Source organism: Colletotrichum phormii (genome assembly GCF_030913505.1).
Source record: "Colletotrichum phormii strain CBS 102054 chromosome Unknown BDP81scaffold_27, whole genome shotgun sequence".
NCBI classification, from domain to species: domain Eukaryota; kingdom Fungi; phylum Ascomycota; class Sordariomycetes; order Glomerellales; family Glomerellaceae; genus Colletotrichum; species Colletotrichum phormii.
In genome coordinates this window covers 323,543-351,079 of record NW_026851469.1, presented here as the reverse complement: position 1 = coordinate 351,079, position 27,537 = coordinate 323,543, and the positions used below count along the sequence as shown (strand labels likewise).

At 51.8% G+C, this 27,537-nt stretch overlaps 9 protein-coding genes and 1 non-coding gene across 10 annotated transcripts; 6 read left to right on the top strand and 4 right to left on the bottom strand.

Annotated features, from left to right (window-relative positions):
• Window positions 1-462: 462 nt before the first annotated feature.
• BDP81DRAFT_465118 (cytochrome P450) lies at window positions 463-2,526 on the top strand (the record flags this gene model as incomplete). The annotated part of the gene is made up of 5 exons (XM_060594234.1): window positions 463-580; window positions 634-888; window positions 942-1,652; window positions 1,719-1,800; window positions 1,851-2,526. 5 exons carry the CDS (start codon window positions 463-465, stop codon window positions 2,524-2,526), a joined length of 1,842 nt encoding a protein of 613 aa, XP_060439797.1.
• A 2,575-nt stretch (window positions 2,527-5,101) lies between these two features.
• On the bottom strand, window positions 5,102-6,962 carry BDP81DRAFT_358638 (cytochrome P450). Its single transcript, XM_060586365.1, has 3 exons — window positions 6,857-6,962; window positions 5,633-6,785; window positions 5,102-5,573 (listed from the first exon to the last, which is right to left on the bottom strand). Exons 2-3 carry the CDS (start codon window positions 6,738-6,740, stop codon window positions 5,197-5,199), a joined length of 1,485 nt encoding a protein of 494 aa, XP_060439796.1. The 5' UTR covers window positions 6,741-6,785; window positions 6,857-6,962; the 3' UTR covers window positions 5,102-5,196.
• A 17-nt stretch (window positions 6,963-6,979) lies between these two features.
• On the bottom strand, window positions 6,980-9,281 carry BDP81DRAFT_384062 (uncharacterized protein; the record flags this gene model as incomplete). The annotated part of the gene is made up of 4 exons (XM_060586949.1): window positions 6,980-8,045; window positions 8,259-8,397; window positions 8,451-8,511; window positions 8,571-9,281. The coding sequence occupies 4 exons, from the start codon at window positions 9,279-9,281 to the stop codon at window positions 7,388-7,390; spliced, it is 1,569 nt and encodes a 522-aa protein (XP_060439795.1). The 3' UTR covers window positions 6,980-7,387.
• A 534-nt stretch (window positions 9,282-9,815) lies between these two features.
• Window positions 9,816-11,267, top strand: BDP81DRAFT_117534 (putative short-chain dehydrogenase). The gene is made up of 5 exons (XM_060581559.1): window positions 9,816-9,976; window positions 10,042-10,157; window positions 10,207-10,682; window positions 10,767-10,903; window positions 10,998-11,267. The coding sequence occupies exons 1-5, from the start codon at window positions 9,881-9,883 to the stop codon at window positions 11,064-11,066; spliced, it is 894 nt and encodes a 297-aa protein (XP_060439794.1). The 5' UTR covers window positions 9,816-9,880; the 3' UTR covers window positions 11,067-11,267.
• On the bottom strand, window positions 11,118-13,414 carry BDP81DRAFT_117532 (amino acid permease). Its single transcript, XM_060581558.1, has 7 exons — window positions 13,085-13,414; window positions 13,012-13,025; window positions 12,511-12,943; window positions 12,416-12,446; window positions 11,528-12,349; window positions 11,322-11,471; window positions 11,118-11,267 (listed from the first exon to the last, which is right to left on the bottom strand). Exons 1-7 carry the CDS (start codon window positions 13,314-13,316, stop codon window positions 11,228-11,230), a joined length of 1,722 nt encoding a protein of 573 aa, XP_060439793.1. The 5' UTR covers window positions 13,317-13,414; the 3' UTR covers window positions 11,118-11,227.
• A 3,006-nt stretch (window positions 13,415-16,420) lies between these two features.
• Window positions 16,421-16,504, top strand: BDP81DRAFT_t329. The gene has a single exon. It is a non-coding gene; the product is annotated as a tRNA-Gln (tRNA).
• A 114-nt stretch (window positions 16,505-16,618) lies between these two features.
• BDP81DRAFT_331262 (carbonyl reductase) lies at window positions 16,619-17,607 on the bottom strand (the record flags this gene model as incomplete). Its single annotated transcript, XM_060585490.1, has 3 exons — window positions 16,619-17,124; window positions 17,186-17,485; window positions 17,547-17,607. 3 exons carry the CDS (start codon window positions 17,605-17,607, stop codon window positions 16,619-16,621), a joined length of 867 nt encoding a protein of 288 aa, XP_060439792.1.
• Window positions 17,608-18,546: 939 nt separating this feature from the next.
• BDP81DRAFT_399142 (uncharacterized protein) lies at window positions 18,547-19,208 on the top strand (the record flags this gene model as incomplete). The annotated part of the gene is made up of 2 exons (XM_060588544.1): window positions 18,547-19,083; window positions 19,146-19,208. 2 exons carry the CDS (start codon window positions 18,547-18,549, stop codon window positions 19,206-19,208), a joined length of 600 nt encoding a protein of 199 aa, XP_060439791.1.
• A 1,507-nt stretch (window positions 19,209-20,715) lies between these two features.
• BDP81DRAFT_384053 (amidase) lies at window positions 20,716-23,174 on the top strand. The gene is made up of 3 exons (XM_060586948.1): window positions 20,716-21,106; window positions 21,192-21,689; window positions 21,746-23,174. Exons 1-3 carry the CDS (start codon window positions 20,805-20,807, stop codon window positions 22,710-22,712), a joined length of 1,767 nt encoding a protein of 588 aa, XP_060439790.1. The 5' UTR covers window positions 20,716-20,804; the 3' UTR covers window positions 22,713-23,174.
• Window positions 23,175-24,817: 1,643 nt separating this feature from the next.
• Window positions 24,818-26,857, top strand: BDP81DRAFT_384049 (GMC oxidoreductase; the record flags this gene model as incomplete). The annotated part of the gene is made up of 4 exons (XM_060586947.1): window positions 24,818-25,189; window positions 25,248-25,779; window positions 26,077-26,756; window positions 26,828-26,857. The coding sequence occupies exons 1-4, from the start codon at window positions 24,911-24,913 to the stop codon at window positions 26,855-26,857; spliced, it is 1,521 nt and encodes a 506-aa protein (XP_060439789.1). The 5' UTR covers window positions 24,818-24,910.
• Window positions 26,858-27,537: the final 680 nt, after the last annotated feature.

Below are 27,537 nucleotides of genomic sequence, written 5' to 3'. Positions count from 1 at the left end.
GGGCGTCCGTTGTTGGACCATGGATGGCGGAATGGACGGCGAGGTGGACTGACAAGTTTGCCGCCGCCCGCTGTGCGCCGATCCATGATAGTCGCAATAGGGTGGTATTGGACTTTTTGCCGTGGCGCTTGGGGAATCCGGCGAGTGTCCATACACGGTTCAGTCATGTTTCCAGACAAACGGACCGTTGGCCGTTCCCCGTCGGTCCGCTTGGGCGTTCCATGACCGGATGGCTGAACGTGGTCTTCTCTCTTCTTAATAACAGCCGAGAGACACACCGTCCTCGAGACCCGTCGTCGTGATTCTCGTCGTTTCTGCTTTCCTGCATCAGCAGGACTTATTCTTCACTCTCTTTTGTTATTCACCCCTATCGACCTCGAAGTCGGTCACCTTTTTTCCCTTCTTCATACCACCGTAGACAACACTTAGTTGTATTCACTAATATCACTTGGCCTTGTCACCATGGCCGTAGGCGTGGCAATCCTCGGATTTATCCTCTTCTGCGCATGGCGCCTCTACTCCGCCATCCAGCTGAAGAAGAGGATGCCAGCGGGAGCAAAGCCTCTCCCTGGACCAAAGGGTAAGCTATCGTATCATGTCGACGATGGCATACAGACACTGATCCTAGTATAGGTCTTCCCTTTATTGGTCGCGTTCACGATGTGCCGGCAGAGGCGGCATGGATGAAGTTCCATGAATGGGGCAAGCAATATGGCCCAATCTACGGGCAAGAGATGTTCGGTTCCTACCACGTCTGGATCTCCTCTGAGCAAGTTGCTCACGACCTCCTTGGCCGCCGTAACGTCATTTACTCGGATCGGCCTATGATCCCTAACCTTCCGGACAACCGCACCAGCGGTGACTACCTCGCCCTCCTTGGCCGGACAGGTTAGTGTACTAAGCTCTCGCCTCACTTCACTTTTCACTAACAACACCGTTAGAAACATGGAAGCGCCAGCGCAAGCTTTGCCACCACCTCATGAACCAGAGCGATAAGCAGGAGCTCCACGCATACCCGAGCCGCGAGCGCGATCGTTTCTTGTGGCTCCTGTACCAGAAGCCCGCCGAGTACCGCGAGTACGTCGAGCAGTTCACCAGCCGTACCGTCAGCCGTCTTTCTTGGGGTACTGCCCACCCGGCTAGAGTTTTGCGCAAGACCACCTTCGGCCTTCTCGAGACCATCTCTCCCGCCAGTGCTCTTCCCAACGTCATCTCCTTCCTCATGCATGTTCCCGCTGCTCTGTCACCGTGGAAGAAGAAGGAGGCGGAGCGCCACGACATCGAGTCAAAGCAGTTCACGAGTAACGTCAACTTTGTCCAGGATCAGGTCGAGAAGGGAACCGCCGCGCCGAGCTTCATTAGCACTTTCATCAACGAGGGCCTCGGAAACGAGAAGGGCAAATGGGGTGACCTTGCGGAGGCCCAGAATGTCGTTGGTCTGATGGCCATCGCTGGCGCCTTGACCATTGGTAGCCCCATCCAGAGTTTCCTCCTCGCCATGCTGCACTACCCCGAATGGCAGGCTCGCTTGCAACAGGAGATCGACGAGAACTGCGAAGGCAGATGCCCTCAATGGTCAGATCGCGAGAAGTTGCCTTTATTGAGAGCCGTCGTCAAGGAAGTCATTCGGTGGAGACCCCCTGTCCCTACTGGTAAGTTATGCGGCATCTTGGTCGAGGTTTGTCTTTTGAGTTCAGATCGACTAACGTGACGTGCAGGCATCCCCCACGCTGTCGAAAAGGATGATGTTTACAACGGCTACTTTATCCCTGCTGGTGCCACGATCCATGCTCTTGAGTGGTGAGTAGCTTGACACTAGGACCATATGGTCACTTACTAACACCGCCTAGGGGCATCACCCGCGACGAGTCTGTCTACCCCGATGCTGAGACCTTCAACCCCGGCCGCTGGGTGCAGCCTGAGTATCCTACCTACAAGGAGCCTCTCTCCAGATTCCCCAACCTCGACGGCTTCAGTCAATTCGGTTTCGGTCGCAGAACGTGCCAGGGTGTCCCCATTGTCGATCAGGATCTCTTCCTGTCCATGGGAGGCATGGCCTGGGCTTTCAACATTCGCAAAAAGTTCAATGCCGACGGCACTGAAGTCCCCGTTCACTGGAATGACTATACCCCTCTTCTGATCGCCAAGCCCGCTTTCTTCGACTTTGACGTCACTGCGCGCACGCCCGAGAAAGTCGACCTGATGAAGGCCATGTTCGACGCCGCCAAGGAGGAGGAGGAGAACGAGGAGCTGATGATGAACATGGGCATGCCCGATATCGACACTCGCGAGAAGAAGAGGGCTGCCATGTCTGTGAAGCCGCCTTCCGTCACGTTGAATCTCCGCCAGAGGAAGGAGGATGGTGAGCGCGAGAAGCAATACCGCGAACATGAGCGCGATATCCCCGGGTGCCCTGGTCGATGGGCGACTGAGAGCGATGTGGACTCAGGTAACGAGAAGGGATACGTTGATGGAGAGGATAGCGCCAGCTGTTCTGGACGCTCGTCGCCGACGATGCTTTCATAGGATCACTGGTGCTGTGTACGTGGAGGTGATGAGAGGCTAATGAGGATGGACGGCTAAGAATGTTTGATGAAATGGGATAAGATTCTGGTGAGATCATGGACGGCGCTGATGGATCATTCGGATTGGTATCAGGGATTCCCTTTGTTACGGGCTTATTTTTTATATATGGAAAGATGCCGATGCTACTGAAGGAGCTGGTCATCTAGGGGTCTAGAATGTGACACGGACTGGATATACCTTCTACGATGTATGAATATAGACATTTACACTTATACCACAATCATTGAACACAACTGAAAGACTTCTCTTGAAAACACTCGTGTAATTAGCCGCCCCGCATCCCACAAAATATCGTCACCCCCCCCGCTCCCCCCCTCCCCCCCGCATAACCGCCTACCACCACCGATCTGAGTGGATCACGATAGCTTCACAAAAATCAAAAACATACAACACCAGGTATTCGCTGGTCGTCACCGACCCAACTACTAATCCGGCCCTCATTGGCTTATCTATGGGAGAGCGGACGGGATCCCGAGTTTTCCAATGGGTATGGTCGTATGTGATGGTTGAAGCCAGGTTGAGAACTGATCATGGAAGTCGAAGTCGAAGTCGCGATACTGTCTTTCTGCGCGCCAGGATCTCCAACCTCAACGATAGAACACTCACAAGAAAGGGAAACGGCGTCTGGCGCTTCTCGAAACGGTAGCAAAATTCCAAACGGAACGGTGGTGGAGCCCATGGTCCCGTTGAGATCAGATCGTGACAGATACCCGTCCGTTCAAGTTTCGGCGACCTGCCGCTGGGTGTCACAGACTCACAGTTCGTGAACATGACTAAGCGGCGAACGGCATCCAGTGGATGGGAATTTGAATTACTGTGACCTTTTCAGGAGGAGGCAAAGAGCTGAGCTGAAGCTTAGCTGAGCTTGAACTGGAGGGGAGCTGGGAGCTCGAGGGGGCGAATGGCAAAGCTCCCAGACATGCCAAGCCCTACGCACAGGAACCACGTTCCGACGACCGCTACGGCCATCTCTGCTTATCTTCATCTCTCGACGCGATGGACGAATGAGGATTTGAATACGTTTCGTCCTGGAAACGATGCGATTCGTTAGGACTCGAGAGAGAGGTTCTGGGCTCTTTGGGGTTTCCGCGCCGGACGGCGAACGGGTGGTGGCCAAGGGGGATGAGATGTGTCAGAGAAGGGACGAGAGCCGAGATCCATGACGGCCTGAAAGTCTTGGGTCAGAGATGAGATGATCTGAGATGAGATTTTGGGTCCTTTGAAACCCGTGGGGGAAGTACACTCCCAAAGTAGCTGCAACTATCACCAAAGCATATAAAGTAAAGAGGGGACAGACGGGATGAACTTTGAGTTAATCGGGAATCGAAGCGGGTCGGGGGTTTCCAACTTTCCATGATAATTTGAGACTGTCACCAAATCTGATTCGCCGCCAATTACTTATTCGATCTCGGAGTGATCCCTTCTTTTCTGAGTTGAAAGGTAATCATCGTCAGGTCGCCGAGGGGTTCTGGTTCCGCCCCGAGCTCCCGCAATTAAGCTCAGAAGCTTTCTCTTTTATCCTAGACCTTGGTCTTTAGACGAGATTGACGGCTTTGATGTCTGGATTCCAGGAACATTAACGTTTGTTTCGAGAGTGGCAAAGAGGATGCCCCCCCCTCATTCTCAGCGGTTCGTTCAGTCATTTGAGGAGCTTAATGTTGGGTTAAACTAAACAGTTTCATGCACAAATGACCCTGATACTATTCCCCGCTCAGTATAACTGTCCGCCAGCTCCGTGAAGCTTTCATGTCATGTCTACCTTTTCTTACTTCCGACGGGCGGTTGTGGTTTCGCGCTTCCCTCTTGGACCCCCGCTGCAAGGTCGAAGGCTAGATAGAGATTGAAATTCTGAATCTTTACCCTTTTTGACGTGCCTTTGGGAATTCCGGATCGGGCTTTCTGATAGGCTCAACACGGGCCGCCTAAATGGCTAATTATCTGCAGGGACTGAGAACAGCAATCGTGTGGCTCTTGTCAACGGATGACCAGACTACCCTAAGGCACCTCCAAAGGAACAAACCGGGCAGGCTTCTGAATGCTCGGACTCATGAGGTAGGGTCCCTTCCGACTCTTCCCGGCTCTGTGACTCTGGGTGATCCGGCTACTGGTCAATGCTTTCAGCATGTGTTATGGAAATGTCTCTGTGATCTTTGCCGGATCTGTGAAAAAGCCCGCCCGTCGACTCAAGCTTGGGGTGGAATATCGAAGGGCGCTGTGATCATACTCGAGATTGAGATACTTTACGTTTTCACTGTTCACTCACGGAGCTCTCGGAAGTCATAGTCATGTGGAAGGCGAGAATGTAGCAAAGCCAGCAGAAAAACATGTGAGCATGAATCCAACCAGACTTTAGCTTTCCTTTCAGACATGACTGACGGAGTGATTGCTTTGGATACTGAGATTTAGCGATGCATTTGCAAGTGCACCAGCGACTGAATTCCAAAGGCTTAAGAGCGTGCATAATGGGCGATGATGGACCATCCCGGTACAAGAATCTGTAAAAAGATGTTGTCCTTGGAAGCCGTGCAGAGTATCACATTGGGGGTCAAAGAATAAGATATTGGAGCAAAGTCTACCAACGTGTCTGCAACTAGACTTATCCGAACGACCTTACTCGACGTAATGCTCTCTAGTTCTCTCCTCCGCAGCTCTCAAGCAATCACTGGTCACAGCCGTGTCTCTGGGTATGAGCTTCACCTTGAAGTCCTTGGGGATCGCCACCAAAGCCGTCTTGAACTGGTTATACTCAACATAGTCCGTATTCGGGGGTAGTTCTTCGCTCGCAACAATCTTGTACGACGATAGTAATCGTACCAAAGCTGTGTATAACAGACGTTGGGCGATGTATTGCCCGGAGCAGCCGCGGGAGCCGAGTCCGAAGCTGAGGTGACCGACGCCTGAGACCTCCTTTTCCGTAGGGGGATCAATAGTTTCGAGCCACCTCTCAGGATCAAAATGTCCAGCATCGTCACCAAAATGCCCGACGTCTAGATCAATATTAGTAAGATTCTAAGAACCCCAACGACCGGAGCAGGCAAAAACGCACCATGATTCCCGGCTTGTGCATTGACCAAGATCATTGTCTTTGGGGGGATGATGGCCCCGTTCCAGTTGACTTCGGTCACAGTCTTTCGAGGAAGACTCATAGAACTGACTGTGTAGTATCTTCCAGCTTCCCTGATGATCGCGTTGATGTATGGAATCTTCTCTTCCACATAGCAAGAAGCCCACGCTTCGCGCACATCTGGGTAGTAACGCTTGATATCCTCGTAGGCCCGGTCTTGCCAAGCTTGCCCCTCATTTGTGGCAAGGGACCCGATAGTCGAAGTGAGGGTTCCAGGTATCGTCTCGAATCCTCCAGATACGAGTGAGAGACAGATAGACGAGACTTCGACTCCGCTAAGTTTGGTTTCTTCGTTCTTCAAGATGGCCGCTGAGATGCAAGGCTTATCGGTGCCACGCTTGATTTGCTCACGGACTTTATCAAGAAGCAGATTCAAATATGCGTCACGGCGTTCCCTAAGATCCTTGGAACGGCGGCTCTTCTCATTGTTTGGGAAGTAACGCATAATGGGGACGTAGTCTTGAGTGTTCTCGGAAGCACTGCGCAAAAGCGAGATCGCTGACCCGACATGCAGGATCTCGCGCAGGAGGTCATCGTAAACAGCGTCCATACGGATGCCGTAGCAGAGCGTCAGCGTTGTATTCAATGCATATCGCTGGATGTACGGCCGCACGCTGATCTCCACCTCACCGTTGCGACTGTCCTTGTGCAAGTCTCTGAGGATGCAGTAGCTCTCAAGGTCAAACATGGGGGAATAGCTGCGTAGGGCTGGTCTCCCGAGCGCCGTACCCGCGGCCTTGCGTTTCCGGCGGCAGGAGTCATCCCAGGGTGACGATCCGATCGTGAAGCCCTGCGTGCTGCTGATGAGGCCGTGGAAGGTATACAGTTTCGGCCGGTCGATGACTGCATTCTGGTGGCCGATGAGCAGTCGGCGAATGTCTTCATAGGAGTTGAAGACCACGGCTCTGGTGTTTCCCAACTTTATTTGGAAGGTGGATGGGTTCCCTTTCCGCCACCAATTCTCGCAAGTGGTCGCGTGGTCTTCGCCGAGCTTCAGAAGATGTCCAAAGATTGGGACCGCGCCTGACATTTGCGGAAGTCCTTTAATGTGAGGAATCTCAGTGCCGAAGGCAACCTGTGGAGTTAGTATACGTATCGTAGAGCCAGCATAGGTGACGAGCTGGCAGGTCTGATGTAGAGACTCACATTGTAGGCGACGTAGGAGGCCAGTAAAGCTAGAGTCGTTGCAAGGATAGGTATAAGAGAGAAAAGACCCTGAACAAGTCCTGCGTTCTCAAATAATTGGGATGAGCCCGTCACATTGAGTAAGGCCGACATCATGAGTTGACCCTATCTAGCTTCTCGTTGAATATCAAATCAGGAGCAAAGTAATAGTAGTTACATCTGCGACAAAGGAACAATAGAACACTGCCAACAGTAATTATATGAGTCTGGGCTAAGGAGAATAGCAAGTTCGTAAAAGTTAAACCCCCGGAAAGTTCCCATGTATCTATCCTCCCCCTCAATTGCGACCATGTCGGTCGGGGGTCGAATAGCGATGTGGCGATTAATCATCGGACGACCCGACCCCTCAGGCTGGAGGCTTATCATCTGTGTCGGACAAGCCGCCAACCAACCAATGATCAGCGCTGGTAACTTAGACATCATTCATACCGATAAACTTGACTGGATGAGATTGCAATAAATAGTAAGTCGCTGATTTCTTGGCATATCAGCTCACGCCTCGTCAACTTCCATCATTTCCTTGTACCTAGTAGATATCTGTTCAACCATCCGACGTATCTTGCCGGCCACAGGGAACTTGACGCTAAGTTTGTCAAATAGCTCAATAGTCAAGTCAAGGTCGGCCACTGCTCTCTTGTCCTTCAAAACAGAGGTCAAATTATCTGGCTGGACAGTTGTGGCGTATATCAGGGACAAAGTTGCGGTAAATATCGAGAGAAGGTTGAGCCAATTGTAGGCAAGGCACTGTTGTCGGTGCATATTGGACACTTGCCGAATAGACATGGATGCAGCTTCCGCTAGTATTTTTACACGACTTTGTGTTAGAATCGGGAACAACGGAGATGGTCGATATAACATGGCAAGATGAAGGTAGTAGTTGAAGTCATACCAGCTGCTGTTGAGGTGTGGTACTGCCGCGTCGGTGTGTGGAAGGGGGAAGGGCATATTACGACGCCAGTCAAGAAGTCTCTGATGAAGTGAATATGTTACTTCTTCGCGCTTTTCAACACTTAGGCTGGCAGATTTTCTGTGCGAATAGACTAAAGTCGTAATATCGCTGGCAATCCGCCGCAGTTCGAGAATGTGGAGGGGGACCGCCATCGCAGATGGCTTGAATGAGTTCCCGAGCGGGTTGCTTTCCGCCCCAACGCTGTTATCGTGCACCGCTGTGAAGGGCTGATAATACGAGTTAGTTGTCATACCAAACGGGTAACTCAGCAAGGTCCAAGAGTGCCTATGTCTTACCGTCACATCAACATCATCGTCATTGATGGCAAATGGGCGGCCTAGAGCTATTGAGACCACGCTGTTGGACACGATTAGAAAACCAGGATAAGCAGCATTGGAGGTTTTCAAGGCTCACCGATCCATCATATAAACGGAAAAGAATAGTCTCTTCCGCTTTTCAGACACGTCGGCTGGTAGGCCTTCATAGGTTGAGGAGGCATGCATGCCCAATCCAATTGCCATACGCGCGCCGAGACCAACCAAAGTCCATGTATCTTTGAGCAAGAAATTAGAAAGAATTTTGAGGACGATCCATAGCATCACGTACTGGGCCCGAGTTGGTTGAAAAAAGAATAAGAAACTTGCAGAAGTACAACTTCCAACGCGGCCTGCAATCAAGAGTCAGCCTCCACCTGCTCCGCTAATCCACTCACACGAATACACTTACCATGTATCCATAATCGAGAGCACCTTCAAAGTGCTCGAGTGCTTTGTTGTAGTACATCATTGATTCGGACTCATCTGAAAGGGTAACTGAGCATTGCGCTGTTGATCCAATGGCAAGGACCATCCATATGCGGAATTGGCACAGGGATGACTGGGCTAAGGCACACAGAGGATCCGCTCGAACGTGATCTAGTATCTTACCAAACTCCTCACGATGGACAATTGGGTATAACGTATGGGAGTGAGCGAAGTAGAACCGTATGAGCTGGTCAACATGACTGCCTTCGAGCGAAACTGGTTGCTCTGGGTGGGAGGTGGGCTCGGCTGGCGCAGTTGGGGAGAATCCATCAAGCATCGAAGGGTAGCACATGAAGGGGTCCCGGAATCCACCGAACAGTGATGAATCCAAAAGGTCTGAAGTCGAGAGAAAGTTCAACTGCGGCCACATGTCATCCTCAGTCTCAAAATTGTTGAAGCTGAAGTCAGCCTTGTCGGGATTCAGGCGTCGGAGGACGGTTTGTGTCAACTTGGCGAAGGAGAGGCCAGATGAAGATCCAAGATGACGATCAGCTGTTGCCTCAAAGGAGAGGATTTTGAGCTCTTCGACGAAAGAAGGAGAGGACTGCAAGAGTGGCAGCTGGTCAGGCGAGGGCTCATAAGGTATGCTCGTACCGTTTGCATCTGCCTCTTGATGACCTGTGGTAGTCTGCATGTCACTTGAATCCAGGTTTGAGAGTTGCGTTTCTGAGTCTGGCACCCTTCCTCTCGCAGACCGTAGTGATTCAAGTGTCTTCTCGAGAGAATGGACTTTCGCCTCGAGACTGCGCACATATCTACTCAACATGCACAGATTAGAACATACCAGACTGTTTGATTAAGAATGCGAGATGATATACTTACATGACGGGATAAGATGCCACCACGCGATCATCATCGAGGAAGCTGCACGAGACTTGAGCCCCGCTGCAGTTCCTGCATTCGGGCAGACTGCGATCACATCTCTTCTTTCGTCGGTGACATCGCTTGCACGATGTTTTAGCTTGAGCAAGCGCAAAGTCTGGCGCCATCGTTGGTGAATGGGAGCATGTTGGTTTGTGAGTTGGAACACGATCGGATGTTCCGACGGCAGTTCGAGGTGCATCACGGCATTACCCCGCCCTCGTCTGATAACAGAAGAGGTGGCATGTCGGCCGGACCGACGCGCTGCTTGCCAACCTGATAAGCAATACGCCATCCATGGTAGGAGATGGAATCACAAAACAACATTCAACGTACCCAGAACTAGCAGAAATTCCTTCTAGAATCACAGATATGGCCTCGCTCGATATCACGCGACTCTTCTCGGTCAAGGGCTATGTCGCGGTGGTAACAGGGGGCAGTAGCGGGTTGGGCCTGATGATATGCAAGGTATTACCCCATATCCTGCGGCCTTGGTCTCCCAAGTTAAGCATATTCCGATCTAATTACTTTAGGGTCTCGTGACAAATGGTGCCAAGGTGTATGTGGTTGCTTTACCAAGTGACCCGATCGAAGAAGCCGTCGAAGAGCTTAATGAATTAGGCAAGGCTTCTGGAGGAAGCGCAATAGGGTAATGCCGAGGTTATGGCTTTGAACGAGGCGTTTTCTAACAACACCAGTATGCCATGCAACCTGTCGATGACTTATGAGATCCCGAAGCTCGCGAGAGATATCGAAGAGCAAGAAGGCTGCCTTGACTTGCTCGTATCCAACGCTGGTATTCGACGGGACCCGTTCGAACCTTGCGACGTCCTGACCACTGACGTCCTTGAACTGCAAAATTCGATGGCGTCTTCGAGCCAAAGAGACTGGGAAGACACATTCACTGTCAACGTCACAGCTCACTATTACCTGGCTGTCGCATTTCTACCATTATTACGGAAAGCTACGAAACCAGACGACGATGGCCGGCCAGGTAGTCGTGAAGGACGCGGGGCCGTGATTATCACCAGCTCATGCGCCAGCATGCACAACGTCACAAACGTCGACTTGACGAGCTACGCCGCGAGTAAAGCCGCCACAGATCACTTAGTGAGGCTTCTGGCCGCCAAGTTCAGAGGATTTTACATCAGAGTTGTGGGCTTGAACCCCGGATGTAAGTGGCCGCATGATAGACGCTGTTCATCGTGCCGAACTTCGTCGCTAGATGGTGTCTTGCTACACGCTGACTTTTGTTTAGTTTTCCCGAGCCGCATGAATCCTATTGGGAAAGAAGGCAATGTGTTCAGTGCCTTGTTCGACAAAGTTCCTGCCAAAAGAGCTGGTCAAGAGGAAGACATCGCCGGCGCGGTGATTTATCTTGCAAGCAGAGCCGGGGTAAGCCTCATGTCTTCTCGTTCCTGTGGTCATGTCCCGGACGAAAAAAGTTCCTCGCGATCGTTACGTTACTTCATAACTGACACGCGACAAGTCGTACGTTGACGGTATCAACTTATGCATCGATGGCGGCCGCATCCTTGTGGCAAACGGACAGGAATGAGGTGCCAATCACGATAGATACATGGACAAATATTTTTTTACCATCAATCCGCACCATTGGTATACCGTCAATTGTGTAATGTTCTGCCCACGAGATATTTATGTCTTTCCACTTTGAACGCCGGTAACGCAACAGATGTACACGTCATTACAAGAGCGATTCTAACCAAACAGCTTGTCTAGAATCCTCTCAAAGACGTTCCTGGTTATGCCCGTTAGAATACTTGATGACTGGCCGATCACATCGTCAACTTACTTGGCAGGAGTGGGTACGAAGGTCCTCTCATACTCGTCAATCTCATCCTTGTTGCGGTACAGGTCGACCTCTTCCGGCTTGAAGATCTTGGTCTTCTTAAGGAACTTCCAGCCCAGGTACAACACTGGGAAAATACCGACCATCGTGTATCTTGTGTGTTCCGTCAGTATACCATCGAGGCAAGCTGGAGATGAGGAGTGGCTTACGAGAACAGGAAATCGGGGATGCTCCAGTATCCATCTAAAGGCAGGAAAACAGTGTACCCTCCAACAAACGTCATAATGAAGGTGCCGATGAGACCGTACCAGGCAGCATACGGCTGGAACCAAGCCTTGTACGGAAGCGTATCACGACTGATACCTTGAGCCTCGAGCGCACGATAGAAACCCAGGTACGCCGTACACATGCAGGAGAAGTTGATCAGCTGTGAGGCGGTGACCAAGCTCACAAACCAGTTCAGCACAACAGCCGTGTTGGCGCTAAGTTGCAGGAAGCTCAGAAGGCCGATGAGCAAGACGGCAATAACGCAGTATACCGGCACACCCTTCTTTGTGCACTTCTTGAAGAAAGCAGGCGCCTTGCCTTCAAGCGCCAATCCGTATAGCGATCGCGATGCGCAGTAGACGTACGAGTTTCCGGCGGAGAAGGCTGCAGTGAGGACCATGGCGTTGACGATGTGCGGCAGGCCGCTAATCTTGAGACGATTCATAGCGACGACATAAGGCGAGGCCGAGGCGCCGGGCTCGTCGTCCTTGAAGGCGCGGGTGAGCTCCTCGTCGTTGTAGGGGACGAGGATGCCGACGCAAAGGGAGCCGAGGACGAAGAAGGCGGTCAGGCGGTAGAACACGGCGTTGAAGGCGCGGGGCATGACCTTGCGCGGGTTCTCAGCTTCACCGGCGGCCATGGCGACGTAATCGGGTCCTGCGATGGTGAAGGAGGCTTGGATCAGGCATTGTAAGAAGCCCAGGAAGCGTCCGAGTGAGCCGCTGTAGTAGAGCTCTGTGAATGCGCCTGGTTCGTACCAGTATCTAGATGGTTGAATTCATTAGATCAAAGGGCGCGGCTGGCGCGAGAGAGTGAAGACAACTACTCACCGGAAGCCGAATCTGTCTCCGAGCGGGTTTCCTAGAAGACACAATCAGCACTATGTTTCGGACTACCGAGCGATGTTTTGTATCTAGAAACGCACCTCCTAGCATGACGATGAACGTAAAGATGATGAGTCCCACGATGAGCAAGAACTTGCCAAGTGCAGCCCAGAACTCAGTCTCGCCATACCACTGCACCGCCATGACATTGATGATACCGTATAGGACAAGAATGATGGCAATGATGCCTCCAGCCGGTACAACATCGCTCCAAAAGTGGATAATGAGGTTGCATGCGACGACCTCGAAGGGGACGAGAGCGGCTTCAAAGACGAAAAAGTTCCATCCGGCAGCGAAGCCAAAGGCCTCATCTACGTAGCGACCGGCGAAGCGGATAAAAGGACTCGAGATCGGGAGGTAAGTGACCATCTCAGCCATGCTCAGGGTCACGGCCAAGATAAAAGTGCACCAGATCGTAAAGGCGAGGAACAAGCTGGCGGGGCCGCCATTGAGCAGACCTCTTCCGATTTGGACCTATGATTGTGTGAGTACCCGAAGTTGAGATATGATTTCCGATCAACTCGTGCTTCGTGATAACGTACGTAAAGAGCGGTTCCTATATCAGTGTGAGCTGGATTTGTCTTTCTGACGTAGATCTGAAGTCGGAAGACGTACCAATTGTTCCGCCAATGCCAATCAGTTGAATGTGTCGCGACTTGAGCTTGCGGTGCGTGTGGTCTCCCTTGTCGCCAGAATCGAGCGAAGACCGAAATCCGCCGTCCAAGGGCTCGCCATATGGCTCCCCGACGCCCTTTTCATCGGGAAAACGGCCACGTTCGGAGTAGCCGCCTCCATAGTCCGGAAGGCCATCGCGGTGCCCCGCGCGCTCGATGCCGGTGGATGACATGGTCGGTCGGTCGGGAGAGGGGGAAGATGTGGGGGATTAGGCCCGGTTTAGTGGGGGATCTCGGCGCGGCCTCGTTTCGAATCGAGTCGGGGCAGCGGTCGAAGAAGAGGGGGACTCAACGGTCCGAGAGTGCGCTCGTGGCGAGTTGAGCGAGCTTGATGATCTCGATAATTGTAGCCTTGGAGCAGTCACGGTTATGCGAGCCTCAAATTACCAAAGGGCTTTGAGCAGAAGACAGAAGAATTGGACTTTGAATTCCATGAGGGTTTCACTCTGCACACAAGCACCGGTCGATGTCTCGGGGTCTGATGTGATTTTGCTCCTCGCTTTAGAATATGTTAGGAAAAGCCGCACGTAGGAGAAGAGGAAGAAGAGCGAGAAGAGACCGAAAGAAGTCTTTCGCGCGACCAACACTGCGACTGCAGATCCTTTTCAAGAATTCCCAAAGATCAGGGACCACAGCAATTACACTGCAGCGTCGCAGCGGACAGAGAGGCGGGAACAGTGGGGTGAGGGGTGAAGGACTGAAGAGGGAGGTCTGCAAGAGAGTGGATGTCTCTGTGCAAACCATGCCCAACGCGGGATGGGCCCGAAGAGGTATGAGGGAGTAGTGAGGAGGCGGCGACGGGGGATGGGGGAAGATGGGGGCGGTCCAGCTTGTTTCTTCCGGGGATGATTCCCTCTCTTCTCCCATCCTCGGAGTTTGTGCCGTACGTCTTCTTGCATCTCTACTCTGGTCTAAAGACTGTGGACGGTGTACTGCGTAGCTATCTGCAGTAATGGTAGTACTTGATTCTTGTACTGTCTTATTGACTCGAATTTCTCACTGGTTTCTCTGATTAGACTCTGCGCGAAATGTTTCCAAGTCCCGGCAAGTTGACGGTCCTTGAACGCGAATTTGCAGCGCGCGAAAAGACTGGCCAGAGCTCGAGAGTCGACAAGGTTCATCCACAAACGCTTGCGAGAGGGGTACCTGGGGAAACGTATCTATCTGGACCATGATGCTTGATGACGCGGTAGAGAAGATAGTGAGCCTTATCAAGCTCTCTCGAGTAGGCAACTAGAGTCCCACGATACGACGCATGTTGTGCGACGGTCACTTTGCCTGTGCCGTTGGTTGGTGCTATCAAGTCTGATCGCCCAGATAATTACAGGCAGAGAAGCAGAGTAAGAGATCCTGGTGACGGACTGCCCACCATGTTGGGTCAGCTGCAGCTGTCTGGTCCTTTGCAGGATGCACATCGCTGTCAGTGACATACCGATAGCTCTCGTTCTATCTGAACCGGGCCCTTTTGCATTGCCATTGACAGTCGTTCGAGACCATTCGTCGGCGCGTCCCAAGAGCTTGGCATCGGTGTGTCCGGTCCATGTTCCATCCCACGCGGCCCAGCTGCGTGGCTTGCGCTGCGTACAGAGAGGCCGGACACTGTAACCATACGACCATTCGATGGGAAGAACGAGGCATTTGCACCCGAGTGACAATAATACATCTCGCCTGACGATTGGCTGCCCATTGCGTGCTTCGTGTGGGTGAAGGCGCCGTTCCAGCTGCCGTTCGCCGCATGGGTGGCAGGTCCGGTTTATTTGAACCAGATACCTGGTCCTGGGCTCTGGCGAAATGTGATTGAGCAATGTTGCGATGGACCCCTTGAGCCAAGGCAGAGCGAAGCTTTTAGGGATAGGCGACAAGCAATGAGCCTGCCGGGGGACAAGAACTGCCTCATCGTGGGATGGCTAGGCGCATTGGCGACTTGGCTTTGGGGGTAAGGAAGCACCAATTTGCTGCTCACATCACGTCAAGCATCCCGCGCAGATGGACATGTCTGCTCTTTGATTGCGCAGGTGGCTGGTTGAGTGCTCTGCTGCGCATCCGTGTTCCCTCTTGACCAACACCCCCGAAGAACAGGAATCCCATTCACATTCCCCGATTGCGTTACCGTAAGTTTTTGATTGTGCCTCTTGGCATCTTGGCAGGATCATGAAGCCAATTGGTTTGCCAAATTGCCGTTGAGGGCCGGTTGGGATCCCTTGGCAGACCAGAGTTCTACGTCACGCTATCAAGCAACTATAACTCGTCAATTGCTCTAAAGCGTCTCCCATTGGGCGGCGAAAGACGGATGAACCCATTGTTCACAGTGTCGACGGCATAGTGTCTCCGCGCCGCCTTCAAAGTCTTGGCCTCATGGAAGGTAACGTATCCACGAATTTGAGGTGGTCAAGGCGAGATTGACGGTATCATTGGTCCAAATCCGAATGATCAAATGGAGCAAGCCACCATCGACCACATGGAATTGAGTTTGACAGCTATTGAAATGAAAGCTTGTTGACTCGGGCCGTCTTCCTATCCATCTCGACCTCGGCCGGGTCGCGCTCACAATATCCATACATAACCTCGGAACGAAATCACAATTCGTTGCCATTTGTCAACTCACACCGGCTCGCTCATCCAGCCATTGAGTTCCTATGGTACATGATTACTGCAGAAGCGGGTGTGACCGTGTGGGCACGTAGCGTCGACTGGCGCCGCGAACCTTTAGGTTTTTGGCGGCGCCTCAGGGGCCTAGAGCCGCTGCATTCTCCTTAAAGCTACGTAAAACCCCTCGCTAGGAGCTGCAGTTCCGCGGGGCAATTCCTCCATGTTCCACCATCGGGACCACTCATGAAATTTCGAGCTCCGTTTTCACATGCTCACTTGTCTCGAGCCTCTCCACAACACGAGAACAAATGTGAGAACGAATGTCTTAAGAGCTGGTTACCTGGTTACTTCTTGATGTACTCCGTAAGTAACTGTGGTTTTCTGGGGCGGAATGACACCCATGGCTGGTATCAGTCAGAACAACCCTAACAACGAGTCAACGACCTGCATTGGAAGCTCATCAGGTCTCCCAACTCTACCTTTCCATCAGCAACGAATCATTATTCCTGGTGTCCCAGTCCTAAACTACGGCAAGTTATCATCGGAGACGTCAAAACTCGATGAGCGACGAATCTAGCGCAGCCTTGCGACACCAGAAAAGTTCTCGGGCCGCCCCCACTCACTACCCCTCTCCCCTCTATAGCGCGACTCGGGATCAGAAACTCCAACAACAAGCACCAATCACATCGGTCTATTAGTCTAGTTGGTTAGGACGTCGGATTCTGATTCTCAGAACCTTCCGTAGGCCCAGGTTCGAATCCTGGATGGACCTCATTCTCTTTTGCCTCGACGACAAAATCTGGCGAGGCCTCATTTTTGCCATCGTGAACTAGTCCCACGTCCTCCTCGTGATCTTGCTCAGTTTGGGCACGTGCCGACAAGTTGTTCACCATCTGGCGACCTTCTCATCAGACCAGTACTCTCCACTCTTGCCACCAATATCCGCAATCGCCAGATGCACAGGTGTCTGCGCGCCCTCATCAGGCGTCTTCGTGCCGCCGCCTCGCGTCATATCCGTGACCACGTACCCAGGATGGCACGAGTTGACGAGCAACTTACTCCCCTTATCCTGCAACTCCTTGGCGATGGCCTTGGTCATGCCAATCTCGCCGGCCTTGGAGACCGCGTACGCCGCGCTAGGCCAACCTTGCTTCTCGTGCGTGCCCTTCCCGACCGCGGCGGTGAAGTCTTCCATCAGCTTGGTGACGTCCGACACAGACTGTGCGTCAAGGAAGCGCTGCTTGATTTCTGGCGAGTACTTGCTTAGGGACCCCGATACTGATGCGACGTTGACGATGCGTCCGTCTGGCTTCATGACCGGGATCCAGGCGCGTGTCGCTTCAAGTGTGCCGTAGTAGTTGCACGCTAGGGTGTTCTTCACCACGTTTGAGTCTTGTGCCCAGAGAGTCAGCCTTTAGATTCAACCGGCTCTTCACTACGGAGCCGTCCTTACCAAATCCTTGCATGGCGATACCAGCGTTGTTGATGATAAAGTCAACGCCATCGGGATGCTCCTTCTTCAGAAACGAGGCGAGATTCGAAATGCTGGATGAATCTGAGATGTCGAGTTGGTGGTACTTGATGTCCGCCGCGCCACCGTGGGTAGACAGGGCCTTGGCCTCCTTGAGATTCGCGTCGCCCTGGATCTTGCTGAGCGCCTCCTCGCCGCGAGATTTGTCGCGCGCAGTCAGATAGATGAGCAGCGAACCATTGTTCAGGTGAGAATTAGGGTATTGCAGCGCGAGCTGTCGGACTGGTGAGAAGGCAAGAAGTCAGTCGAGATGGCGCGATTCTGGGGTCGGACGAAGACCTACCAACTGCATATCCGATGCCCTTGTTGGCGCCGGTAACCACACCGACTCGTGAGTATGTCATGGCTTTTACTGAGAGAGACTCCTTGAATCAGCTTTTGGAAGTCTCGAGATTGAGTGAAGAATGTTTGGCCTGGCAAGCTGATGATATGTGTGCGGACGGTTTACTGCTCCATGACATCACTAAAGTCAACATCGGTCCGCGAATTAGTCATCGCGCACAGGACTTCTTCGAATGTGTTTCAGTACCTACTCACTCAAGATACTCAGGTACTACGGCATCATCCACCGGGGGAACAGGACCACTCCGGCAACGTACAAGCAAATCTGGGCCCGACTCCGAAGCCAAATAGTCCGGCCGGGGTCCGCAGAAGTGGGGCCACATCGGTCTCGTCCGCCGCCCGACCTGGCCTGCGATGCCACCTCAATATGCTCTGTACTGTACATCCGTAGTACCAATCACACCGCTGGCCACCAACTCTTCGCCAGCTTCCTCTATAGAATGTTCACTATCCGCTCATTAGAGTACCCCGCGTTGAACCTTTCCGTCAATTGGTGGGCGGTGTAGGCAACACAGTCAATTGCATCAGTCAGGACACCGAGACTTTTAATGCGTCAAGTCTAGTGGGCAGCCTGATTCTGGAAGAAGCCATGATATGCTTGATGCACCATTACAATATGCATCGCGTGCAGCCTGCATCAATAACAAACATGCGATTGGCACCTTGGGGTGCAGCATGTAGGGAGACAGAGAGCCCATCGTTCCGCCCAAGGTAGTTTCGGGGGACGGCAAGCCTCACTTTTCCTGCAGCTCTCACACCTGCGCCTCAAACGGGATGTATTGGCGTGCAGAGAATCATGGGCGGCGTTCACACCCACGGGTCTTTCGAGTATGGGGTAAAAATGCTCGGCAAGGGTTCTAAAAGACTCGTCCCACCATCGAGTTGCTAATGTTTCTGGTTCACTGCTCACTCTTGAATAGAAAATTCACAGCTTGTGCAGAATGGCCGAGGTTCTTGGACTCGTTTCAAGCTTCGCAGCGATAATTCAACTAGTTCAATACGGCGAAAAGTTCGCAAAAGCCTTGTACCAGTATTCGGAACAGCAGGGCTATCGGACTGACGAAATTGAGCGATACGCAATCCAGGCCATTACATTTTCTGATGTTGTCCGTACTGCTCACTTCTCACTCAATCAGCACTGCAAGAAGTATCCAAAGTCTCCTGTTCTTGACTTTATCGCAACGCAAGGGGCACTAGACAACATAGCTTTCCAGTCAGAATCGGTCGAACTGCGGCTTAGGAAGGCCACCAGCCAGGTCAGAAGTTATCTTGGAAGCAGGAACTTCGTGTTGAGCTTCTTCAAGTGGTGGTACCAAAAGGACTGCATCAAGGATTTGTTCCCAGAGATGGAGAGCATCAAAACGAGTCTTCAACTGCTGATGGCGACGGCACATTTCGAGATTGCTACCATGGAGCGTAACGACCCGCATTCGAAGTTGAGCGTGACAGACATTGAGGAGTTGGAAATTTCCATGTATGTATATCGGACAAAAGCCCCTCGCGGAACCATCCGCAGATTCCTAACGCTGCTCTGAAATAGATATCGCTCGAAGAAGATGATCCAGATGTTGATGAGGGCATTGGAGAAATTCAGCGCAGATAGAAGGGGAACAGACCACCGCACACCAGCTACCACATATGCAGGGTCAAAGCTATCCATGGTTTTGCCTCACGATAGTCTTCTTCAGTTAGGTCAAAGTATAGTGGAAACCGGGAGAGTTCCCAAGCCAATCCCGGCATCAGCTGCTACATCGTCATATTCTATCGGCAGCACAGAGGTATTGACCCTGATTGCAAATGATCTTCCCCAAAAGCTTACGATGTCACAGATCTACGGTTCTTCACGCGACGGATTCTCAACGCCCGATGAGTCCTCAACGTCTAACGGACCCTCAACGTCGTCACTGTCAACTCCTAGAAATTGGATGTTTTTCTCAAATAGTGCTGGACATGGACAGCGAGGACCACGTCCCTGCAACATACCGATAAATAGCGTAAATATTTCAAAACACGCCCTCAAGTTAGATAGGATAGTGATTGTCGACACGCGGTATCACGACAGGTCGACACGCGGGATTAATGTGACTGTCAATGGCCAAAAGCAAGCTGCTGGCAAAACGATAACGGCATCAATCAATCCAACTTTGAAAGGCAACATCATTTCGAGGCCCGAGGCTCAGAGACTTGGAATTGAGGTGCAACCATTGCGGGACGGCGAGGCGATCGGCATCGTGTTTGGCCGAGGGTCATTTCAGAGTCTTGCTAATATGGTGATTGGCATGGTGCCAATACAGTGGACTCGTTTTACGGGCGACGGGCTGCCTAATTCTGTAATGAATCTTGAATGCTACGTCTTAGAGGACTGCGAACCTCAGCTTATCTTCGGCAAGGCTTTTCATGAGTTCATGAGGGAGGAAACAAGGACAGCAGTAGAGAGAGGGTGACGCTTCCCCTTTGTTGTCCTATGGTGTGGAAAAGGTCTTGCGAACTTGAAGTATGTAATGTCGATCTAGGATTTCTTATGTACAATCGATCAAAACGCCTGGTAGATTATGAAGCAGAATGAAAACAAGATGAGCCTCCGACCTCTAAAACGTCTGAGGCGAACTACTCTGATTCTTGACTGGCTTTCAGCACGCAAATTGCAAGGATGACGTCAATCCATTCATTCCTAGAGTTGGTCAATCATTCGTTACCCTTTTATTCCTCTTCACAGAGTACCCATCTATATCGATAATATGTAAGTCGCGGAGAGTGGAATTGTGCAGTATGGTGATACGAATTCAAGATACCCATTTACCGTCAAATACCAGAGGGTAATACTCCGTACTGACTGGGTCGTTCCAGAAACCCCATTCAGTCCCCGCAAGACTAGTCGCACCCAGGCTTGCTTTTACGCAGTGCAATTCTCCTATCATCTCCTATCAGCATCACAGCCCCCAAGAATATGCAGCCAACCATTGGCGGAACCTGCGCCCCGCCGCAATCTGGCAACCCGGACCGGCTTTTCGGGGCGGGGCAGAGTTGCACACAGTACGTCAGCTTATCAGCTGAGATGTGAGGCTTTAAATGCTGCAGATAGGGCACACCGACTATGTGACCAAGTGTGTCTGGGCCATTTCTTGTGTTCTCAGCCGACCTCCCGACTGTTTTGTCTCTCTGAAGCTTGCCAGGTTAAGAGTGGTGACAGGTAACCAAAATGTACAAGGCTCAGTTCTGGGTTGCCATTGTGGCGGGCTTTGAAGCCTTCTTGGCCAGCTGCAAGTCAAGTGCCAGTCAAAATTGGCCTGGGAACTCCTCGACGACGGCACCTTCGGTATTCCCGCTACTTGAAGATGTGGGATCTGCAGACCTGTTCCCCATGCTGCTTTGTGGAACTTTCAGGTTGGAAGAGGCGACAATTGATGAGATGCAAGCGGCATTGACTGCGGGCACACTTTCATCTCAGCAACTAGTCGGATGTTATATCCAACGAACCTACCAGACGCAGGAATACATTCAGTGAGTGGCCCAGCTTGCAATTGTAATTGAATTTTCAAGCAAACGCTTTACTTTGTGAGTGGACGTACGCTGATACGTAAAACAGCTCTATCCTGCAGATCAACCCAGATATCTTCCAGCTAGCTGCGAAGATGGACTCGGAACGCAGAGCTGGGAAAATCCGAGGACCGCTTCACGGCATACCATTCACCGTCAAGGACAATATCGCTACCAAGGACAACATGGAGACGACAGCTGGCAGTTTTGCGCTCTTGGGCAGCATCGTGCCTCGCGACGCACACGTCGTCAAGCGTCTTCACGAAGCCGGCGCCATCTTGTTTGGCAAGGCCGCTTTGAGTGAGTGGGCTGATATGCGCAGCAACAATTATTCCGAGGGCTTCTCGGCTCGAGGTGGTCAGTGCCGAAGCCCGTATAACTTCACCCTCAACCCGGGCGGGAGCAGTACCGGAAGCGCTGTCGGCGTCGCGGCGAATGCCATTGCTTTCTCGCTGGGCACGGAGACGGATGGTAGTGTCATCAATCCCGCTGAACGCAACGCCATTGTGGGATTCAAGCCCACGGTTGGTCTGACTTCTAGGGCCGGGTACGTTTATGGTTTATGGATCTCGCTGTTCAAAAGATTTGCTAACTCGAGGCAAGGGTCATTCCCGAGAGCGAGCATCAAGACTCTGTCGGAACCTTCGGTCGCACGGTTAGAGATGCTGTGTACGCCTTCGATGCAATCTACGGCATTGATGAGCGGGACAACTACACACTGGCACAGGAAGGCAAGACGCCTGAGGGCGGTTACACCCAATTTTTGTCCAAGAAAGAGATCCTGAAAGGCGCCACCTTCGGACTTCCCTGGAACAGTTTCTGGGCCCTGGCAGACGACGAACAGAGGGAGTCTTTGGAACAATTACTCAAGCTCCTCACATCAGCCGGAGCAACTATTATCAACAACACTGAAATAACCGACTATGAGACGATTGTCAGCCCGGACGGTTGGGACTGGGACTATGGCACCACGAGAGGCTACGCCAATGAATCAGAATACACCGTTGTCAAAGTTGACTTTTACAACAACATCAACACCTATCTCTCCGAACTAGAAAATACCGACATAAAGACTTTCGAAGACATCATTGCATTCAACTACGACAATGACGGAACCGAGGGCGGCCACCCGTGGCCACTCGGCACAGCCGCGTTCTATTCTGGACAAGACGGCTTTTTGGCGTCTCTCGAATCAAAGGGTATCAAGGATGAGGTGTATCTTCAGGCTGTAGAGTTCTCCCAGCAATCAACACGGAATGCTATTAACGATGCTCTAACGTCATCCAATGGGACAAAGTTAGCTGGTCTTCTTGTCCCTCCAGACGTTGGCCAGACCTACCAGATTGCAGCCCAGGCCGGGTATCCGATGATCACACTCCCGGCCGGTGTTCGTTCTAGCACTGGAATGGGTTTCGGTCTTGCCATCATGCAAACTGCTTACGGTGAAGCAGAGTTGATCAAGTGGGGAAGTGCGATTGAGGATTTGCAATTGACGACGGAGGGGAATCCATACAAGAGGACTTTGCCCAATTGGTATGAGTACCTCACACGAAATGTTCCAGTCTTCTGAGAGCAGAAGATTTCGAAGACTCCAAGCTACCGACTGCTGTTGCTACTCAAATTCTTCTCGATAACTATACCTACGCATCACTGTTGCCTGAGTAAGGTGCTTACAGAATGATCCGTTCCCCGACTGAAACTACCTTACCTTAGGCATCGTCTCCGGAGCCGGGCCGGGCCCGGAAAGGCATCGACCGTGAAGAACTACCTATTGATGATACATACTGAATCTCCGACCAAACTGGTTATTAAATTTGGGGACTGTTCTACTTGAACGAGGAAGTCCACTTCTGCTCCGCCTAGGATCTGGGGTATGGCTTGCCGTGTGGGATAAGATCATGCGCTGGCATCCTCCGTTACCGGCCGACAAGCTGTATGATGTTTCGGATTTGTGATGGAATCCACGATGGCTTGTTCCGCTCAGAGAAAGCTAAATTCGCCATCAAGCCAATATAAAATAATATTTCATGACACCAGGTTATCCCAGACCGGCTTCGGAGTCCGCATGTTCCGCGACTCTAGGTACTTTGCAAGCCCGAGTCGTTCATCCCAGGTCACTGGCTTGGCGACCCACGATTTCTGGTCAATGACAAAAGTGACGCGCTGCAAGCGACTGAGGTTACTTGCGCACAACGAAAATAAACGGATCTACGGTAGGCAGGGACTTAACTTGATGCAGGTCGATCATATGTCATGGTTTATGTCAGCTTCCCCCGTCGTGAGTAAAGGGCGGGTTTTAATGAATGTCGGCTATGAGGAACACGGCCTACAGCGACTGACCAACGGCTTAAGAGAGCAACACCGTTCTGAAGTGAGAATGTGGCCTGGAACTGCGTCTGCATGGCTATATGAGACCTCGTTGTAATAGGAAGGCAAAGATAGGACGTCCCCTTCCATTGGCGATTTGTGCGGTCAACACCCTAGTACTCGTAGTTTGAAGTACTTAGAGCGACCCAGGATCTCGGACTCTGTGCGGACAGCACCGTCTGCCACATCCGGAACTCTATCGTCTGATTCTTGGGATGGTGTGTTAACCGAAGTCTACCCCCTGCCAAGTATGTGCCCGTTTTCCGACGATCATCTTGGCTCCGAGCAACTCAAATTTTATGTAAAGCACACATCGAGCTCGCTACCGGCTATGAGGATAGCCAAGACCCAAGTCTTTGTGACTCTATGCTACCTACCTTTCCTGGTCACAAGGTCGCGCGTGCCAAGCTTGTCAGCAGCGGCCATAGAGGACGTAAGGCTGTGTCGGAAGGGATCGCACTTTGTTATTTTTAAAGTTGGCTCGGTTAGGTGTCTCCAAGTGGAGAGCGTAACGCAAACAGAGTTTGCGACGCAGGAAAAGGAAGTTGGGGAGAAAAGAGGTCCTCCGGGACTCGGGTGTCGGGATATTCCCACTTATTCCCTTCCTTTAGGTTATAATTTACCTTAAACAGCCTTGTCATGTGGTGATCAGTAAGTGCAGAAAAGCGGCGCGGAACATGGCTCTAACATCCTCCGATCGTCAAATTAGGCTAAGATCCCGTTAGCACTTGCAGTGCCGTCGCACATAAAGTCGCAGAAAGCCAACGACATATGGCTCGCTACTGGATCGTGACCTCCGCAACTCCGTCAACTCGACTCTGTATGCTGCTCTGTTGGTTGTCCAACAGCACCACCGCACGACTTGGCATCTTGGCAATTGATCCATCTAATGGGCCCATCTCCGAGCTCCCCCCTGCATATGTTGACCTTCCGAATCAGAAGTCTAATATGACATGCATTTGCGAGATATACAGTAAGCACAGTAACGGCTTGGAAATACTTCACGGATGAGTGCCAAGCGCTTTGCCCTGGAGAGAAGGAGATTTGTGTATAAGTAAAATGATTTACCGTGTCTCATGGCTGAAGCTTGGAGGCATCTCTCAGCAGCTTCCACTCTCTTTTACATAATCTGCTAGTTGGCAGAAACGCTCTTTTGTTACCATGCCGTTCTTTCAACAATCCAAGCCACAGTGGCTTGGCATCGCATCCGCGATTCTCCTGGGAGCAAGCTGTGTCACTGACGCCTACGTGATTCCCCGCCAAATCAACTCATCTCAGTTGCTGAAGAGCTACGATTATGTCATTGTTGGCGGTGGAACCGCAGGTTTGACTGTGGCAGACCGTCTGACGGAGGACCCCGAAACCAAAGTCTTGGTTCTTGAAGCTGCAGACTGGGGCAACATGACTGAAAATCTCAAGGTTTCCTTCCTGACTCGGACTTCAGCCTTTACAGACCTACTTTGGCCTGGCCTACAGTCTGTACCGCAGCCTGGCCTGAATGGAAGAGTCGGCAACGTCTTCGTTGCCAAACAGGTCGGAGGTGGTGCGTCGGTAAACGCCATGATGAACATGCGTGGCTCGGCCGAGGATTACGACCGTTGGGCTAGCCTTTTCGGATCCGAGGCTCAGCAGGGAACTGCCGACTGGAGCTGGGATGGCATCTTGCCGTTCTTCAAGAAGGTGAGAGCGGCGACCTGATGCTACAACTGCGATGCCAAGCTAACCTTCACATCAAAAGGGCCTTCACTTCACTGAGCCACCTCCTGAGTTGACCGACAACTTTGACAGCGTAAAGTATGACGCCTCTTTCTGGGGAGACTCGTCGGAGATCTACGCGGGATGGCCCCGGTTCTACTACCCGGGTGTCAAGCCCCTTGTCGAAGCCTTCAAGGAGATCGACGGAGTGGAGTTCCCGGCCGACAGCGGTGCCGGAAAGCCCGGTGTCTTCTGGTTTCCCACACTTATGGATCCCCGGACCGTCACCCGCTCCTATGCTGGCACCGGCCACTACCTCAACGTTAACGCCACTCGTTCAAACTATCACCTTTTGCTCAACACTCAGGCCCACAAGTTGATCCTTGACGACCAGCTCTCCGTCACAGGAGTTGAATTCCCATCGGGAAACAACAGCTTCGTCACTGTCACTGCAAAGAAGGAGGTTCTCCTTGCTGCTGGTACTGTTCACACTCCCCAACTCTTGCAGCTTAGCGGTATCGGCCCCAAGAGCCTTCTCGAGGCTGGTGGTATTGATGTCCTCGTCGACCTCCCTGGTGTCGGCCAGAACTTCCAAGACCACAGCAGTCTGTCTACCATGAACATTACCCGTAAGTAACAAGGGATTTTATAGGCATGGACCAATAGGCTTTAGTCGACGCGAAGAAACTAACCCGCATATAGTCTCTAAGCTTACTGAGATCCACCCCAACCCAACCGACCTGGTCGAAGGAAATGACTTCAAGACTTGGGCCGACGAAGTGTGGGCAGCCAACAAGACCGGTTAGTGATTCTCTAACATTAGAGCTTATCTGTCTTGACTTGACTGACTCATCATAACTCGCACGGAACAGGCCCCTATTCTATAGCACTGACAAACTTGGCTGGCTGGCTCCCTTTCACCGCTGTGTCCGATCGGGCTGAGGAGCTCGCCACCAAGTTGGAGCAGCAGGACTTTGCCAGCCTGCTGCCGACTGATGCCGAATCCACAGTTGCTGCCGGTTTCGAGGCGCAGATGAAGATCCTGGCTGCACAGATGCGTTCCAAGGACACAGCATTCACTCGCATGCAGCTGATCGCGAACCAGGGCTCTCAGGGCCCCGTGGCAATGCAGTCCTTCAGCCGTGGCAGCATCAACATTAACACGACCGACCCGTGGAACACTGAGCCCGTGATCGACTACCGCTCCTTGTCCAACCCCCTCGAGGCCGATTTCTTCGTCGAATCAATCAAGTTACTCCGCCGTTACAACTTCAACACCTCTCTGGCTACCGAGTTCGCCCCTGTCGAGTACGCTCCCGGTCCTGAGGTCACCTCGGACGAGGACCTCAAGGCCTACATTGCCGGTGCCATGTCGCCAACTGACTACCACCCCGTGGGAACTGCATCTATGATGCCCTTGAACCTGGGCGGTGTTGTCGATCAGACTTTGCGGGTGTACGGAGTGAAGAACCTGAGAGTCGTTGACGCCAGTGTTATGCCCATGGTTCCTAGCGCCAACACATGCCAGCCTACCTACGCTTTGGCCGAAAAGGTGAGTCAATACCTCGTAGTACACTGCTCCTTTTATTGCTTCGTTTCGCTGACAGACTGGTACAAATCTAGGCCGCCGAAATCATCAAGCAAGGCATCTAGACTGATAGTATATCTTCTCATGTGAGGTAGTCACATCACCTCTCGTTGTTGTGTGAAGACTTCATGAATAGAGAAAACAAAGGAGAATGAATCCGTGTATCCGCCTGTATGATTAGTGCATGCTCACATAATTCAGATGTAATCGTTCTGATCCTCCGTGGCTCGCTCAATGTAATGCTCTTAATCCCTTGCGCAAGGCCATCCATCCTTATGGTTCGGCATATTTGATCGTGTCCCGTGGTGATCATTTCTCGTTGTATTCAATGGAAGTACCTTCACCCGGAACAGCTTAGGCGATGATGGCCGAGGTGGGAAATCGCTGGCAATCTTGTAGTTCCGATTTTACTTCCTGCTATTCAAAACATTGTGTTGATAGCCGGTCTCCTAATTTGACTCCAAGGGGGTTTCATGGGCCTTTTGATAAGTCAACGCACCCACTTTTGGCCACCCCCCTGCTTTGGCCACCTATGTTACGGCCTACCTAGTTGGGTACTAGCATGGCGTAGCTATATAATGCAGAACAAGGGACAATGATGCCGGAGTCATCATTATCGAAGCTTTTGCTTTGTGCCACAGTTGGTTGCCTTGTCCTGCTCGTAACATAAGTATTAAACCGTCCTTAAATAAAGACCGATAAGATAAAGGCGATTTACTTTTAAAGGACCGATATAATAATATCG